Source organism: Grammomys surdaster, unplaced genomic scaffold (genome assembly GCF_004785775.1).
Source record: "Grammomys surdaster isolate TR1022 unplaced genomic scaffold, NIH_TR_1.0 62, whole genome shotgun sequence".
In the NCBI taxonomy this organism is placed as follows: domain Eukaryota; kingdom Metazoa; phylum Chordata; class Mammalia; order Rodentia; family Muridae; genus Grammomys; species Grammomys surdaster.
Window position 1 is genome coordinate 16,892,144 of NW_021604564.1, and position 19,127 is coordinate 16,911,270.

At 41.5% G+C, this 19,127-nt stretch overlaps 1 protein-coding gene across 1 annotated transcript in view; it reads left to right on the plus strand.

Annotated features, from left to right (window-relative positions):
* Window positions 1-19,127, plus strand: part of Mfn1 (mitofusin 1) — a 44,835-nt gene that overhangs the window by 4,937 nt on the left and 20,771 nt on the right. Inside the window, exons 4-9 of the mRNA XM_028763430.1 lie at window positions 4,225-4,387; window positions 8,529-8,653; window positions 9,768-9,876; window positions 12,007-12,114; window positions 15,722-15,875; window positions 16,778-16,845. Coding sequence (XP_028619263.1) covers window positions 4,225-4,387; window positions 8,529-8,653; window positions 9,768-9,876; window positions 12,007-12,114; window positions 15,722-15,875; window positions 16,778-16,845 — 727 coding nt within the window. The remainder of the gene's footprint in view (window positions 1-4,224; window positions 4,388-8,528; window positions 8,654-9,767; window positions 9,877-12,006; window positions 12,115-15,721; window positions 15,876-16,777; window positions 16,846-19,127) is intronic.

Below are 19,127 nucleotides of genomic sequence, written 5' to 3' on the forward strand. Positions count from 1 at the left end.
TTTCTTGTTTTTTGAAATGGTTTCTCTGTGTAGCTCTAGTTGTCCCGTAACTCACTCTGTAGACCAGGCTGACCTTGAACTCAGAGATCTGCCTGCTGAGTGCTGGGATTAAAAGCCTGTACCACTACCACTTGACCAAGGATTGGCTTTTAGCTGGTTAGAAAGATGAGGAATGAGTAATAAAGAACATGATTTATGATTTTTTTTCCTGTTTTTTCTTTTTGAGATAGGCAAGGTTTCATGTAGCACAGGCTGGGCTCCAGTTTGCTATATAGCTGGGGCTAGCTTTGAATCCTGATCCTACAAGTTTGTGCCATCATATCTAGGTTGTGAGTTATTGTTCTAGGTTCATATTGATTATTTTATTTTAATTTTCCTGAAACAGAGTCTTACTGTGTATCCTTGACTGTCCTGGGACTATTGACATAGACCAGACTGTCCTTGAACTTACAGAGATCTGCCTGCCTCTGCCTCCTGAGTGGAGTGTTTGAATTAAAGACATGTACAACTGTACGTCAATTAATATATGTATCTTCTAGAAGACTCAACTCGTGATTCCCAGAGGAAAGCAGGGAGTACTGTATGTCATTGTGTCCAGGTGATCAAGTGATCTTCGTCACATCTGATCTATTCATGTAACCCTCAGGTGTTGGGCTGGAGATGTGACCTATGATTAAAAAAAAAAACTGCCTAGTGTACCTGACCCTGGATTGATCCTCATCACTGCAGAAGAAAAACAGTTACTAGTTTCTTGCTCACTGAGTGCTGTGTTCACCCCTGGGGACAGAGACAAGTATCTAACCAGTAGTGGTGTTTATTTACTAAACTCATGTCATGGAACCAAGCTGTTTCTCATCTTACAGCCTTTGCAGTTGCCTATATCGTTCTTCATATCTCCTGTCAGTTGTTACCTCAGAAGGCTTTCCTGACTTCTGCATCCTAAAGATTCCTTCTCATTTGCTATTTGTTACTCTGCTTTTTTGAGACAGAGTAGCCAAAGGGGACCATGAACTGGTTCTTCTGTGTTGGGTTCATTTTTGTTTCTAGTAAGTAGTAGTAGTATTGTGGTGCTAGGTAGGGATTGGACCAGGTTGTATTGTGTGCTTGGCAGGCGTTGTATTGCACGGCTTCATCCCTAACCAATTCCATTCTTAAAGTATCCTGTTTAAGACTCTCTAAGCCTCTCACAACGTTTTATTATTTTGTTTTACTATTTGAATTACTTAGCACAATATTCTTGGGGTCTTACACAAGACTTCAGAAAGAGGTAGCCCCATGAAATAGCCTCCACCTAAGATTAGGGTGAGGGAGTGAGAAGAGACCTCTAGATGGTGGTAACTGATGTCTTTTTTGAGACTAAGAGATGAGAGCAGATGGTCCCTGACTTGCAGTGCTGACTTCACTCCCTGCCCATGCATGATGCTGCAGAAGTAGTGTACACTCCTATGCAGTAGAAGATGTACTTAGGATGTGGCTGGGAGCCACAGTTCCTAGTCAGCCATACGATCACTCAGCTGTACTGTTGGGGAAGTCAGGTACATTTGTATTTCACCAGCATATTTTTAACTTGCTGTGGGTTTATTAGCCTGTAAACATCATAAGCTAAGGAGTATTAGCGTTGGATATGAGCTGCCTCGAAGCCCATTTCTTGCAGAGAGTGGTAAATGGGAAGGGAGAGGGAATCGTTAATGTGCTCAGAGAACGATACTTTGAGTTTGAGACACTCGGGAACATTAGCAAGACAAGGGAAGAGAAGTAGTCCTATTTGCCACAGCTCTCACAGAGCATGGAACGTTCTGTATACTTTACGTTTTGAAAAGTACACTGAGAGGATTTACAGTTAGCAGTTAAAGTGTTGGCATGGAATACAGAGGACAGATGGGATGGAATAGGAGGGAGCAGACAGAAATTTGAAGAGCCCAGCTTGTGAGGTTAGAGAGTAACCGGGAGCAGGAGAGATGGCTCAGTGATTAGGACCACTCGCTGTTCTTGAAGAGAACTAGAGTTCAATTCCCTCTAACTCCACTTTCAGGGAATCTAATGCCCTGTTCCAACTTTTATGAGCAGCACATGCACAAGGCACACATACAGATAAGCAGACACACAGACATACACATAAGTAAAAATAATTGGGGTAGCCTAGAGATTAATTAGAAAGGTAAGAATTACAAATTACTTGGTTGAGTGTCACTCATTATGGTAGATTTATGAACAGATATTTGTGTTCACATGATGTAGATGTGTATTATTGGTGCTTATTAGGCATCCAGATAAAGTCCCAAAATGCCAAGTTGAATAATTTAGATTGCAACCTAGGTAAATTCTAGGAAGTTTAGAAGCTATTGCTGATTGAGATCTGGGGAGTTGATGAGACAGTTCACAGGGAAAAGACAGAATGATAAGTTGGTGAGAACAGGTCAGGAAAACCAAGAGTGGTTGGGATAGAACAGAAGTGTATTTGGTATTGTCCCTTTTTATCACAGGCTTGCTAAAATCCTTAGGATTTCCTGAGTTAGAAATAGCTTTTATTATTTATAATGAGCTCCTTTGATCATACCTGAATTTATGCTAATGAGCCTAAGTGAGTTAGGGCAGCCCTTAGATAATTTTAGGTAGGTTAGGGCTGGTCATTAAATGATTTGAGAGTGAGAAAATTTGAGTCCCCAGGAGGTGGGTGGCTGGTGGCTGGAGAGAAAGCTTTATGAAAACACTTGAACGGATTCACACATGGTGGTACATACCCGTGATCTCAGTACTGTCAGGTAAGGGGAGGACTGATTGCGCTTGGGTGTAACTTTAAATTCTGATTCTATGGTTATAATGTGCCAGGGGACTTGGCATCATTGGTACTTTCCCAGATGCTAATGGGGCTGGGAGACCCAAACTCGTCTTTAGAATTGCTGCTGTACAAAGTAATCAGAGGAGAGGGTTGGTCTTTCAGGAAAAAAAGTATTGTATTTTTTTTAAATTCATTTTCTTTTTTTGTGTATCATATTTTATCTGCATGTATGTGTATCATATACATGCAGTGCCTCTGAAGGTCAGACAACAGTGTGCGATCCATTGGAACTGTGTAGGTATTAGGAACTGAACCCAGGTCCTCTGAAAGCGTAGCCAGTGCTCATTACTATTGAGCCATCTTCAGCTTCAAAAAGTTACTCTTAAAGGAAGGTCAAAAGCATTCTTGTAGGTTATGGTATACTGTCATCAGGAGCCACTGCTGTAGTGAGTAAGGTAGTTATGATCATTCCTGGCTACTTCCTGGGCAGATTGGGAGCGATTTCCATGAAGTGAAAGTGTGCATCTTTGAAAGAAGATACTGTTTTCTAGCAGAGCAAAAGGCTCCAATTAGCTTCTGAGAATTGAGTGGCCTGATTGGAAGTCAATCTCTGACGGGGACGAGAGATGTTCCTTGGGTTTCAGAAATGTATTGATTGCTGTGCATTCATAAGAAATTGTTTAGAACCCAGACAATTAAACACATTTGTTACGTTGTACACACTGATTTAGTTCAGACAGGACACAGTGGAGACAACTTGTCTTTGTCCCTGAAGATAGAGGTCACTCAACACTGGAGGGGCGGAATTGTTTGATGTCTTCACTCACATGTCTGGTGCAGCCAGGTGGGCTGGAGTACTTGGAGACTCAACTGGCCACCTTGCCAGACCTCCCATCAGCTGGACTTAAGTGTAGCACGGCAGTCAGTGAAGTTGACCTCTTCTGTGGCAAGATTCCCAGTGCATGTGACCCAGGAAACAGGAAAGAGCTGCCTTGCCTTTTATGTTCAGCCCTGGAAGCCACCCAGCGTCACTTGTGAAGCAATTGCCATCCAGCCCAGATTGAAAATGAGACATTAGACTTGCAATAGAAAAATACCAAAAAATTTTGATGTTTGTTTTCAGATTGCCACAAAAAGAAAGCAACGAAAGCTAAAGGAAAGTTTTTTCTGGTACTTTATTTCCTCTAAATGTACATTGCTAATATTTAACAGTGCTCATCTTTCTTCTTTACCTGTTTGTGTTTTACTTTACTCTGTCTGTGTAGCTGAACTCCTGATGGTCCTGTCTCCTCCTCCCAAGTGCCAGATTACAGGTGTACTCCATGATGCACGGGTTGAGATCGTCTTGTTTTAAAAAGTGCTGTCTGTGAAACCAAACACTATGAAAATGTTGGTTTGAGCCCAGTGGCGAGTGTTTTTACTCCTTGTTTTTGCTTGTTCCTTAGGACAAGTAGTGGCAAGAGCTCTGTCATCAATGCAATGCTGTGGGATAAAGTCCTCCCCAGCGGGATTGGTCATACAACCAACTGCTTCCTGAGTGTCGAGGGGACTGATGGAGATAAAGCCTACCTTATGACTGAAGGGTCAGATGAAAAGAAAAGTGTGAAGGTATACTGCCCAACCCATAATGCACCTGCAGATATCTATAATTGTAAAATTTCTGTAGAATGTCCACTTGGATAGACATGGAAGAACTAGTGATACTTACTTTGACATCTTGCAAAGGCATTGCTAATATTTTGAGTTCTGAAAATGTTTTTCTGAGAGCTAAATTACTGGAAGTATAAAATTGTTAACTTGTTTTTACTAGGGATGTAGGAGGATAGAACTCAGGGCCTGATATATGTTAGGTGAACTCTGCCATTAGTCCTGTCTTTAATTTTAAATAAAAATATAATAAGTAAGGTCCTTTTTTAAAATTTTTTTATTTTATGTGTATGAGTGTTTTGCCTGCATGTGTGTCCACCACATGCACGCAGTGCTATTGAAGGCCAGAAGAGGGCATTGGATCCCCTGGAACTGAAGTTAGAGACAGTTGTGAGCTGCTGTACGGGTGCTAGGAACTGAACTGCAGGGCAGTTCTAGAAGAACAGTCGGTGCTCTTAACACCAAACCATCTCTCTAGCACCCAAATTAAGAGTTTTCTCTAGAAATTGAGATTTAGTAAAAATAGATTATTATTAGAAAGTTGCTTTTTAATCTTAACTTTGTCTTTTTTTTTTTCTTTTCTTTTGAGACAGTGTCTCACTATGTTGCTATTTCTGGCTTAAAACCTCCATGTAGACCATACTGGTCTTGAACTCACAGAGATTTGCCTCCTTCTGCCCCCTTAATGCTGAGATATAAAGATATGCACCACCATGCCTGGCCTTTGTCCTTTTAAAAGCTTAAATTCTTTCACTTTAGGAAAGGTTACTAAGCACATCCATGATTAAATGTGGATTTTTGAGACTGGGACGAGTAGTGATTTGAGTCCTTACACATGGTAGCAAGGGTGCCTGAGCCACATTCCTAACTCTTCCCTGACAGGTCCACCAACTGTGGGACAAGCATTCGTATATAGGAGCCGATAAAGGCTCTTCTCATTCAAACAACCACAGGCATCAATACTTTGTAGTTAAGTTTACCAAATTCAAATTTGATTTATTTGTAGTGAATTATGTGAATCTTGGGAAAAATTGCTATGTGATACTTTATGGACATGATCTCTCATTTTTTCCTGATCTATGCTCTCTGCTTCAAGTTCTCTTTCTTTAACATTGTCTCCCTCCCCTGCTCCCTAACTGAAATGACCCCCAGGAGTGGTTCCTTTAAGGTAATAAACCTCTACTCCTGCACAATATTTTACTGTCACAACTGGAACAGCTCATACCTCATTGAGTACTTGCCTCCTTACACTTAGTATTCTGTATTTTGAACACTTAAAATAACTCACACCTTAAACCAAGCCAAGCCATGGACACAGTGGTGGACTACTTCAGGGCAGGCGGTCTCTGTGAGTTCCAGGCCAGCCTACATGGTGAGACCTTGTCATAAAACAAGACAAATGGCTTAAACCTCCTATTACATTTTACTTTATATATGAGTGTTTTGCTTACACATATGCGTGTGCACCATGTGTGTGCCTGGTGCCATGGAGGCTTGAAGAGGGCTTCAAATCCTGTGGAATTGGAGTTAGATGGTTGTTAGCCACCATGTAGGTGATAGAAATCAAAACCTGATCCTCTGTAAGAGCACCAAGCACTCTAAACTGCTGAGCCATCAATTTCGTTTTATTTTTAAGTGTGCATGTGTGTGTCCACATGTCTGCATGTACACTCACCGAGAGGTGTCAGCGATGGTGAAAATAGGGGGATATGTGCACATGAGCCATTGCTGGAGGAGGCCAGAAGACAGCTGGAGTTAAAAGCAGCTGTGAGACATACCAGGGTGGGTGCTGGGAAGCAAACTCGGGTCTTCTGCCAGAGCAGTACCCACTCTTGACTGCGGAACCATCTTCCCAGCCCCCTCCCTCCCCCCCCCCCTTCCTCCTTTTTTTTTTTTTTGTTTTTTGTTTTTTCTTTCGAGACAGGGTTTCTCCGTGTAGCCCTGGCTATCCTGAAACTCACTCTGTAGACCAGGCTGGCCTTGAACTCAAAAATCGACCTGCCTCTGCCTTCCAAGTGCTGGGATTAAAGACGTGCGCCACCACTGCCTGGCGACCCTGTGTCTTACTTCCTTAATTTTTGTTTGTTTGTGGTGCTGGGGAGCTAACCCAGGAGCCTTGTGTTCATTCAGCCAGTGCCCAGTCTTTATGATCATAAAATCCTGTACTAAGATTGCTGTATAGGTTTATAAATCTATCAAAATGTTTATTAAAACAAGCCATATTAATAACAAATAAATAGGGGCTTAGAGAGACAGTTTTGTGTTTAAGATCACTGGCTGCCCTTTCAAGGGACCCAGGTTCCATTCTTAGCAGAGCATCAAGTATGCAAGTGGTGCACCAGAAAAACATACAGACAAAACACCCATGCACATAAAAAGTATATTTAAAAAAACACTACCACGAGACATTTGCTTTAGCCTCATTCAAGACTCTTGAGTACATTTGGTAAGTAGACTTTCTCTAAGCCCCTGATTTTTTGGTGTCTGGGTATTTCTGCCTGTATGTATATGTATCAAATAGGTGTTGCTGCCTGTTGAAGCCAGAAGAGGGTGATGCCCCCTGGGATTGGAGTGGGTGGTGGTTCCTTGGAAGTAAATGCAGGTCCTCTGGAGGAGCAGCCAATCCTCTTAACCACCAAGCCATCTCTCCAGCTCTGCCTTTTAATTCTTTTTTTTTTTTTTTTTTAAAGAAAGGTTCACATGTAGTCAAGAGCTGGCCTTGAACTAGCTATGTAGCCAAGTGTGACCTTTCTACTTCCCAAATGCCACAATTACAAAAGAGACGTGTCATCACATTATGTGTATGCAGTGCTAGGGACAGAGCATGAGGCCAGGTACCACAATACCAACAGAGCCACGTTCCCAGCTCTAATAGATGCTCTTAGTAACGACTGTGGTGGTGTGTGAGCCATGGCCTTCCTTAACTTATTTTCTAATTTTGCTTTAAGCCTCTTGTGCTGTTTATTTAACACATATATGAGTTACATTAAATATGTACATTGGTTTTATAAGTTAATATGCTTGAGACTGTAGCTTGAAAAATAGAAATGGTTTGGGATTTAAATGATAGGGGTTTCAAGAAGGTTTTTGTGAATAGCTGTCTGTCAAGAAACAAAAAAATTCTTTCTTGAAAGACAGATTTGGCTCTTCCTCACAGATTTGAGTGTGGTGCCACACAACTGATCTTAGCACCTCAAGGACCTGAAGCCTGAGGATAGTCATGAGTTTGAGCCAGTCTGGACTAGAGTGAAAGCTTGTCTCAAAAAAAAGGGGTGGTGGTATTTGAATTGATGTCTCTTACTTCAACAGGATATTTATATTGGTTTTAGAAACATTTCTTCTAGATGAGTTCCCCCTGTTATAACTAGCAGTACACTCTCATTTCAGAAGAACCAGAAAATACAAGTTTTCGAAAGCAGCAGACTCTAGGACTCCTTCTTTACTATGAATAGTACCCATCAGGAGGGCCATTGGGCTGTTACTGCTATTCTATTTGTTTGATGTTTTTGTTTCCAAACCCTAATTGTTTTGTAGCTGGTATGAGGAAACTTCCTAAGAAGATTTTTTTTCTATTTGGTTGTTGTAAAACCCAGGTGTCTTGGGCCTGAAGAGATGGCCCATTGATAAAGAGTGCTAGCTGCTCTGGCAGAGGACCTGTGTTTGAGTCCCAGCTCCCGTATAACAGCTCTCAGCTCACAGCCATCTGTAACTCCAGTTCAAGGGTATCTGATACCCTTTTCTGGCCCTTGAGGGTAACCAGGCACACATATGATATATATGTGTGTGTGTGTGTGTGTGTATGTATATATATATTTTTTCAATGTATATATACCCTCATATTTCTGAAGATTGTTCAGGTGGTTTTATTTCAAACCATTTGAAGTTCAACTTTTAGTTTTGCAAAAGTGGCTGTTGTTCAGGTGGGCTTAGTGGTACACACCTGTAAATCCCAGCACTAAAGACACAGAGATAAGATGCTGAGAGCAAGACCAGCCTGGGCTACAATTAGCACTAGTTTGCGTTAAAATCAGGTAGATGTTGTGGCAAACCATTGTATTTTTAATTTTTAATTGAACCTACCTTTCTTTCTTTCTTACTTTAGACTGTTAATCAGCTGGCCCATGCCCTCCATATGGATAAAGACTTAAAAGCTGGCTGTCTCGTGCATGTGTTTTGGCCCAAAGCAAAATGTGCCCTCTTGAGAGATGACCTGGTTTTAGTAGACAGGTAAATTTACATCAGAATTGTGTTTTCTTTGGTCTTACTAAGTAGAATAGTGCTGTTTATCACACTTCTGTGATCAAGTACCTGACAGAAAGCAGTTTGAGGGAGGAAAGGTTTAGTTCATCATGACAGAGAAGGTGTTGCGGCCAGGGCAGCAGTCAGCAGGAGCAGGAGGCAGTCTATACCTGTGTTGGGAAGTAGGGGGGACTCCTGGCCTCTGCTCCTGCTTCCTCTCATGTAGCTGGGGAATCGAGGAGGATTTCATTTTCTGAAGTTAATGGAGTGCTTTTGGAATTTTTCCATTGCTTTCATTAGTACACATTTTTATGTGGCTTAAATTTTACTTATTTAGTTGTGGCATTGGATGTTGAATGCTTTTGCTTGCTATGCAGCTATTCTGCCCTGAGCTGCAGCCTCAGCTTCCATGGTGTATTTTAAAATCATCTTATCAGTGCTTGACAAAGTAGTATATATCAGTTGAATATTTTCCTTACATATGGTATTTAAAGGATTCCAACATTTTTGGTTTGCTTTTTGTTTCCTCAGTTAAAAATGTAATGTTCTGTCAAAACTATTCAGTTTTGATGTTTTTGTTTGTTTTGTTTTGTTTTGAGACAGGGTTTCTGTATAGCTCTGCTTGTTGTCCTGAAACTCACTGTATAGATCAAGCTGGTCTCGAACTCACAGAAATTTGTCTGCCTTTGCTTCCTGAGTGCTGGGATTAAAGGTGTGCTTCACCATGCCTGGCCCCAGATGTTTTGTTGTTGTTGATGTTGTTTTGTTTCTTTTTTTAAGATGTGCTTCCAAGTTTCATCTCTAAACTGTACTGAGTATAGCTGATTGGAACAATTTATTGTTATTTACCTCATCTGTTTTTATCATTGGTACTTTTTTCCTAGTTTCAGGAATCAAAATTTGAAAGATTGAAGTATTAATTTATTTTTCTCATTTTGTCGAAAACATTAACATTTTCTAGACATTGGATTGATGAATAAGAAAAATTCTGCCTTTTAGACTCGAAATGATAGAAAAATTTTTTGTTTTGTTTTTATATCTGTAGCCCAAATTTGTTTTTTAACATGCATTATATGGTGCAATGTTGCTTCCTTCCAATTAGCCCAGGTACAGATGTCACCACAGAGTTGGACACCTGGATTGATAAGTTCTGCCTTGATGCTGATGTCTTTGTTTTGGTTGCAAACTCAGAATCAACACTGATGAACACGGTAGGATTTACTCTTGCTATGCTTGGTTGTCCAGTTTAGTTCTGTGAAGTGAGGGACTGTCAAGTGATGAACTAGGAAGAAACTGAGACCAGAGGGCTGAGGGCTCTTTCTGGCTTGCTATAGTGTTTACTGGTTTCAGTAGCAATCTGGGGCTCAATAGATTTAGCTTCTAGTAAGTGTTTGTGGGTTTAAGGTGATAAAAGTGTGATACTGACACTCACTCTGCGTATGTTTGCCTGGAAGAACACAGGCACTAAGGTTGTTAAGGTGTTTACTTACTAGTCTTCAATAAAATCTAAACCATCCCTCCTCCTGCCTCTCTGTCATGCGTCAGGCAGAGCTTTTTCTCTGCAAGTTCCCATCCTTTCCCAGCTTGATGCACTGTAGGTTTAAGCTTATGTGTGTTTACCCTGAGTTGGAATGTTCTTTATCCAGAATGACCAGATTCATTTCAAATAAATATTCAGAGTTTAGATATCTAGTATACAAAACAGTAACATGCTATTAAAAATTATTATTCACCAAAAGTGTCTGAGTGACTGAGTGCCATTGTAGCCAAGGTGTCACCATTGAGGCCTGTTTTGTTTTTAGAGTCTCACTATTACAAACACCAGGCTTCTGTTGTAATTCTGGAAGTGCTTGTAACCTTGTTCTGTGAGAAACTGCCCAAGTGTTTGAGGTATTATAGAGGACTGCCATCATTTGGGTGATGGCTAAGTCAAGGCCTTGCACAGTGTCTAGGGATGGATCTGACTAGGATCTGACTAGGACTATGTAATAAAGAACAGACAAACAGATAAAAGATAGAAAGGCTAGGATTGGAAGGGCTGGGTTTTCTGATGGAGAAACCACAGCCCTCTGGGTTCTCAGTGTGTCTATTATGTATGTGTAATACAGAGGCAGAGTGACTGCAGACAGCTGAATAAGGAGCTAGGTTATTGTAGATAGATAAAGGGGCACAGTTAGGACAGCTCAACAAGGAGACAGGTTTAGTAGCAATCTCAGGGTGGAAGCAGTCTTCAGGTTGTACATATTTGGGGGAAAAGCTATGGTAGACATTTCTGTACAGTATCAGCATCCCCACATGGACCTTAGAAAGGCCTTGTTGTTTTCCTGAGCCTGGCCTGGAGGAGACGTTTCCATTTTCCTCTGTGTCTGAGGCCTATGTCAAACAGCACTCACGGAGGACTTCACTGCCTCAGGGCTCTCCTTGATGAGTAGATTTCTCAGCCTCATTCTGACTTTGGAATCTCTATTTATACTGTTCTCGTTTGTTTTCTCTCTGATATTAGGAATCAAACTCAGCTATACATGTGTAAGGCAGGCACTGTCTCTGAGCCACACCCCTGTCCTAGTGATGCTACTTTGTACATGCAGTTTGTCCGATTCTGAACTTTTCCTCTTTCAGAAATCCATAGTAAGCCAAGTGTAGTTACATGTCTGTAATCTCAACACTTGGATATAGAGGTATTCAAGGTCATCTGTCTACATAGTAAGCTCAGGGCAGGCTTGGGCTGCGTGAGACCCCATTATCACCAGTTGCTTCCTTCACGGAGCTTTACCTGTTTCAGCTAGCTATGCTATGTCTTTGTCCTGAGCAGACATGACATTTACTTCACAGTATTTATATAATACACTTCACTTGGACTAAGCGAAAAGGCCTAGAGGTAGCCCATAGAATATTTGTGCTGTTACTAGAGTTTGAACAAGTATCTTACATTGCTAATTACCTAACTTTTGTTATTGTTAACACAGGGTCTCACTATGTAGCTCTGGCTTGTCTGAAGCTAACTGTGTAGAATAGCTTCGAACTCACACAGAGAGCTGCTTTTCTCTACCTTGGACTGATGGTGTTCCCCAACCACAACCAGTAACTTAGCTAACCCTTAAAAATGATTTAAAGTAACTTGTAACACTTGGGGTTATTATCAAACAGTCGTTAGTATTAGTTGAAATTCAAGAGAGCCTGACAAGAGTAGGAAACCTGCTCTTTATGTTTTGGTTTCTGAGGGAAGGGTAAGTGTTCTCAGGGGTTGGAGGGTCCTTTTTCTTGGATCACTGTGCTTTAAATGGTTCGGTATACATGTAAATAGAAAATATTTTTTAAAGTGTTGTTTTGGTATTTTTCAGGAGAAACATTTTTTCCATAAGGTGAATGAGCGGCTCTCCAAGCCAAACATTTTTATTCTGAATAATCGTTGGGATGCTTCTGCTTCAGAGCCGGAATATATGGAGGATGTAAGTTTTTCTCCCTTTGTTTTGAACTGCAGTCATGTACATTGTTGTCTGAGAAAACAGTAGACCTCAGAGAGTGTCTTGAGAAGTGAATCTCTGATTGTGAAAGTGAAAATAACACGAATATAGCTATCCCTCATGATACACACTCTAATCCCAGACTCGAGGTGTAGGCAAAAGGATCAGGAGTTCAAAACCAACATGAGTTGTGTAGTAAGCAATATTTTGAGGCTATCTGAGCTATACAAGACTGAAAAAACGAAAAGAAAAAAAAATGAGTATGGTTTTAGAAAACCTATAGGGGTTTGTGGTCAGCATCTGAAATACTAAGCTCCTACTTGTTTCAGAACTTGAAGCTTCTTTTTCTGTTTCACGTTTTCATATGTGGATGTTTTGCCTCTGTGTATGCCCCACTTGCATGGTTGATGCCAGGGGAGGCTAGAGTAGGGCATTGGTAGAGCTGGAGTTGTAAGGCAGTTGTGAGCGGTCACGTGGCTGCTGACCATTGGACTCAGGTCGTCTGGAAGAACAGCTGTATTCTTAGCCTCTTAGTCATCTCTCTAGCCCCATGTTTAACTTTTTATCAAAGTATAAAATACATTGTAACAGAAACATGCCTACCTGCATCATAAGTGCCTGACTCTGGATTCACACCAGTCTCACACACCTGCTTTAGAATGCAGGTAGAACAGCTGAGCACACCTGACACCCAGAGCTCCTCACGGCCTTTGACCTCTTTCTGTTTTGGTTTCTTGCTTTGATTTTGATACGGAGTCTCTTGTCTGACTGAGGTTTGCTTTTAACCTTCCATCCTCCTGTGCATACCTCCCTAGTGCTGAGATCACAGGTATGTGACTCCTGGTTTACATGGTGCTGGAGATTGAACCTAGGATCTCTTACATACTAAGCCTATATCTTCCACTTACTTTAGAAAAAATCTGGCATTTAAGAGCCAGGTGTGGTGGTGCATGCATTTTAATCCCAACACTGTAGAGTAGTGGTTCTCAACCTTCCTAATGCTGCAACCCTTTAATACAGTTCCTTATGTTGTGTGGTGATCCCCGACCATAAAATTATTTTGTTCTGCTTCGTAAATATAATTTTGCTATTGTTATTAATCATAATGTAAATGTCTGATATGCAGGATATCCGATATGTGACTCCGAAGGAGCCATGACCCACAGATTGAGAAATACTGCTCTAGGACATAGGGAGGTAGATCTCTTGAGTTTAAGGCCTGCTTGGTCAAAAAAGTGAGTTTTAGGTTAGCCAAGCCTATGTAGTGAAATTCTGTCTCAAAACAGTACACCCAAAGGCATTTGGTAAATGTGTTAGTCAATTTTTTTTTGTTATTATTACAACATAGTTGAGACTCATGGTTTCAAAGGCTCCAATTGGTGGTAAGAGTGCGAATCACAGAAAGAGCAGCTTACCACAGGGTGGCCTAGAACAGGGAGGGTGGGAAATGAGCAGGCCTGTCCTTGCTGACTCCCCATTTCCCTAGCAACACCCTCATAGACACTTATCTCCTAGTTCTCTGTTTAGTCAATAGTAACCTTCACATTATATAAGTAGTATGTATTTACTTTTCTTTGGTATTTTTCTGATTTTAGTTGTGTGGTTTATAAACATGAAACATTGTTCTTCTCCCTCTGTTCCCTCTCCCTCTCCCTCCCCTCCCCCTCCCCCTCCGTCTCTCTCGGTCTCCTGCCTGCATGAATGTCTGTGTGAGGTTGTCACAAGTTCTGGAACGGGAGTTAAAAACAGGTGTGGGCCATCATGTGGTTCCTTCGAATTGAATCCAGGTCCTCTGGAAGAGCAGCCAGTGCTCTTAACTGCTGAGACATCTCTCCAGCCCCTGTACCATTACTCTTCAAGGAAATGCAGAATTTGGACATCCTTGCAGAATAGCTCACTAGCTCAGCATTTCTCGTTACCTTAAAGTGTGTGTGTGTGTGTGTGTGTGTGTGTGTGTGTGTGTGTGTGTGTATATTTATGTTGTAAGACACTTTGTCCCTGTAGTCTAAGCTGGCCTTGAACTCTCAGCTGTCCTTTCCTCCATCCTCCTGAGTGCTGTGATCCTTTGCATGTGTCAACAAACCTACTTTATTAACGGTGCTGGGAATTAAATCCAGGGTTTCAAGTTTGCCAAGCAGACATTCTACTAACTGAACTATGTTGTAGCCCCAATTTCCATGTTCATTTGAAAGTTTTTTTGTTTGTTTTTCAAGACAGGGTTTCTCTGTGTACCCCTAGCTGTCCTGGAACTCATTCTATAGACCAGGCTGGCCTTAAACTCAGAAATCTACCTGCCTCTGCCTCCAGGGTGCTGGAATTAAAGGTGTGCTATACACTGCCTGCTTTTTTTTGTTGTTAAAGATTCTTTTTGGTTTTGTTTTGTTTTGTTTTTTTCTGATACTGGGGACTAAATTCAGGGTTTCATGCTTACAAGGTAAGCACTAAGTAGTTGCATCTTCAGCCTGGTCTTTTCCCCTCTAACAGGGTTTTTTAATATCCCAGGCTGGCCTTGAACTTTATAGCCAAAGATAGACCTTGAACTTCTGCTTCTACCCCAAGATTACTTGGGATTACAAACTTTTGACACCAAAGTTGGCTTTCTTTCTATATACTTATGAACATATCTGTGTGGGGTATGTGTACATTGATGTGGGTACCCAGAGAGGCCAGCAGAGGGCACTGGATCTCCTGCAGCTAGCTATAGGCACTGGTTGTGAGCTACTTTATGTCCTTGTGAAAGCAGCGAGGGTCTTGAATACGGAGCCATTCTCTAGTCCCTGTTTCCATGTTCTTAAGAAAAATAGACTAAGTGTTGATCTAAAATGAAGACAGTGGCTTTATTTTACATTCCGATTGTAGCACTTCCTGATTTTAAAGGTATTAACAGCCTCACTGAAGAAGTTTGGAAAATAACTAAAAGCTAAAAGCACTACCTGTTTTCTTGGGTGTTGCATGCCTGCCACTATTATTAATATGCATATTATTTTATGCATATTATAGTTATGCGTATTATACCCTTAATATAAAATTAATTTTTCTCATTCAATTAAGTAGGTGTTAATACTTGTCTGTGATGTTTTGTAATTTTTGGGTGTAGTATTTGATGATCAAAAGGAAGATTATTATGCAGAGATTTTCTGATATCAAGACTTCATTTATTGACATTTCCTGCATTTAATACATATATGGGAACAATTAATATGTATCACTGTATGAGTATTACCACAGCAGCTTATGGAAGAAAGTTTATTTGGGCTTCTGGTTCCAGAGGGGCAAAAGTCTGTCATGGCTGCAGGCGTGGCAGCTGGAGAAGAAGCTGAGGGCTCAGGCATGAAGCAGAGAAAACAAACTGAGTGTTGGGGGAGATCTTGATTTCCCAAAGTCCACCCCAATGACACTTGGTCTGGCAGGGCCAAACCTCCTCAGCCTCCCTGAACAGGGCCACCAACTGGGTACCAAGTATTAAAGTCCCAAGCCCGTAGCTGAGATTGCTCGTTTGCAGTAGCACAGTCACTGTTTGGTATACAGACCCACGGCTGATGGTTATTATTTTTTATCTTTTAAGTTGTTAAAATTCCCATGCTCCTTGCAGGTGCGCAGACAGCACATGGAAAGATGCCTTCACTTCTTGGTAGAAGAGCTCAAGGTTGTGAGTCCTTCGGAAGCTCGGAATCGGATCTTTTTTGTTTCTGCCAAGGAAGTTCTCAACTCCAGAAAGCATAAAGCCCAGGGGATGCCAGAAGGTGGTATGTAGTAATGAGCATTTCCTTCTTTAATGTAAACATGGATCATAATAGGACAATAGCGTGCTAAAAATCTTATCCTGTCCCCTGCTTACCTGTAGCTTCAGGAACTCATGCTCAACTGTGCAGTATTACTATATTACAAGTGTTAAATCATGCAGTTATGAGTAGTGTGATGAGCGCTCTCTTCATCCCAAGCAACAGGAGGCTTCTTTTTGTTCAGTATTCAAACAGTGCCTTGCTGTCTTCTCAGCTAGCACGTTATTGCACAGCTATATTGAGCAAGAACCCTTACTGTACTGAAGAATGGTCCAAGTGGAGAGTGCACACTGGTGCAGGCAGGTTAGTTACACCCAGTGCAGGCCACAGAGTACTTCCTTTAGGTGAAATGATTGACTTAATAAAGTTTGTTAGATTCTACAGTAAGAACACATCTGCAAAGCTACAAAGATGCAAAAAGAAAACTGTGCTAGTATGTCAGTATACCTCTACCTTCAAAAGATACGGCCTCAGTGCATAGCAAATGCTTATATAAGATGAAAAGGACATCAATTTTGTGTATGTATGTAGAAGATAAACTTTATGATGGTGTGAGATAGGAACAAGTAAGCCAAATTTGCTCCCCATGCTCTTGGGTTTGATTATGGTGTTTTATCACAGCAATTGAAGGTAACCAAACTAACACACGTAGCATAATACAGGGTTTTATATTCTGCCATTTCCAGTAGCCATGAGGAGTTTTGTAGTATCTGTGTCATGAGTAAAGGAAGTTTATTATACTAGATTAAAAAAATCTTTCCCAAAGGCAGGATGATCACTCAAGGTAGCATGGGCTGCATAGTGAGATCTTGTCTCACAAAAGCAAAACAAAAATAAAATCGGATTTTTTTTTTCCTGTGTTGCAGGTGGGGCACTTGCAGAAGGATTTCAGGCAAGATTACAGGAATTTCAAAATTTTGAACAAACTTTTGAGGTAGGAATTTAATTACTACTGGCTTATAAATGGCTCGGGTCAGAGAGTACTATAATCTTCATTGTCTGCCTCTGTCAGTAACCTCTGCTGTTATTAAGTGTAGTCCTGACAACCGCAAGTGAAACAAGAAAGATTTGAAGAAAAGAAGCCCCTGCAGAAAGGACGACCTGTAAGAATTGGGAAAGATGTGCTTTGCTTTTATGTTCATAAATGAGAAGGTGGTCGAGTGTTGCATGTGTTGTACAGTGAATGGTATTCCTTGTATTCATACATGTGGAGCAAGAGCAGTCAGTAATTGCTGTTGGAACAGATGATGCTTGTCCAGCAGTTGGCTCTGCACACCTTCAGTCCCAGCACTCAGGAGGCAGAGGCAGGCATCTCTTGAATTCAAGGCCAGCCTGGTCTACAGAGTGAGTTCTAGGACAACTAGGGCTACACAGAGAAACCCTGTCTTGGGAATGGAGGGTGGGAGTGGGGCAGAGTGAGGCCTGTTCATTGTCTCTATGAAGAGTGTTCTACCAAAGGACAAAGAACATTGAGAACACCCTTTTTGACAAAATTGTCTTGCATTTCTACACTGTATTGTCACTTGCTAATTCTCATTTTGTGCCACATGTTTTGAACCAGTGTATGAATATAAAAATAATTCTGATGCAGCTCTGGTACTTTAGGAGTTTAGTAGGAAAGCACCACAGTGTGGAAGCGGCTGATGTATGTGCAGCACTAAATGGAAAGGGAGTCATGGGTTTTCTATGGCTGTGCTAAAACACCATGTGCAAAAGCAAACCGGAAAGACTTATTTTATAGCTCTGACGGCAGTCAGGGCAGGAACTCAAACTAGGAACTGGAGACAGGAGCTGAAACAGAGGCCACGGAGAAGCAGTGCTTACTGGCTTCCTCCCCATGGCTTGCTCAGTTTGCTTTGTTTGTTTGTATTTCATTTTTTCGAGGTAGGGTTTCTGTGCAGCCCTGGCTGTCCTGGGTCTCACTCTATAGACTAGACTGCTCTTGAACTCAGAGATCTGCCAGCCTCTGCCTGCTGGGTGCTGGGATGAAAGGTGTGAGCCACCATGACCAGCTTGATTTTCTTTTTATACAATCCAGGACAATAGAGTCCAGGGATGGCATTGTCCACTGTGGGCTGGGCCCTCCTATGTCAATCATCCATAAAGAAAATGCCCCACTCACTACCCATGGGCCAAACTCATGTAGGCATTTTCTGAATTAAATTTCCCTCATAGATGACCCTGGATCCGGCCACGATGACAAAAAGTACTAGGCTGCATACACAGAAGGAATTGAGCTTGGGTTGTAAGCATTTAATGTTTTTCCCCAAATTAAAACTCATGCTATGTTCAAATAAAATGTTCTTAGGATATTGACATTCTAAGTATTTATACAGCCCCATTTAGTCTAGTTCTTTTTTTCCCTATCGCCTTTTGTCAGTGAACAAAGACTTCGGAATTAGAAAACTGTCCACAGTTATTCCCTATAAGGGCTAATTGCCTTAATAGAGGATATGAATGAAGACTGTACCAGGCTGAACTTTTTAAACTAAAAATTTACGTATTATTCCCTAATCTTTAATTTGTGAGAGGAAGAAAATCTGTTTGGTGATGAAGGTATCAGCTGCTTTTGTAAGTGACTCCTGGATATCAGTAGGTCTCTCAGGCCAAGCCATTGGATACATGAGTCCTAGCCTCTCAAAGACCATTATCTCTTCCCCTTTTGCTGAAAAATCTATGAACCTGGTCTTATCAATTTCTTCATCTGTTTGGAATATAGAGAGAGTTATTCCAGCCGTCCCCTCCAAGTATATGTTGCTTTCTTTTACCAAACAGTCAAACCCTGCTCTGCTCTACACCTGTGCTCATGGTATACATCTTGATTCCCTAAAATGTCTTCTAGAAGAGATGGGACTGAAAAGCACAGATCTTGTATTGTAGAGCACGGGGCAGGGTGCCTTGAAAAACACAGGCTCCTGATCTTCCCAGAGATGATGATCTGAGATCTGATTGACCTAAGGTTGGAGAGAGAGAGGGGGGGGGGGGGGGGGGGGGGGGGGGGAGAGACAGAGAGACAGAGAGACAGAGACTGAGACTGTACAGTCTGATTTAGGAATATCCCTAAATCTGTACATGTGCACACACATACACATAGCTTGTACTGCTGTGCTAGACAGTGGTTCTAACAGTGAGCTCCATCTCCAGTGCCTTTTTAAAAAGTAGTTTTAAAAGTATTGACTTTCCTCCCTCCCCCCTCCTCCCCTCCCTACCCCCCTC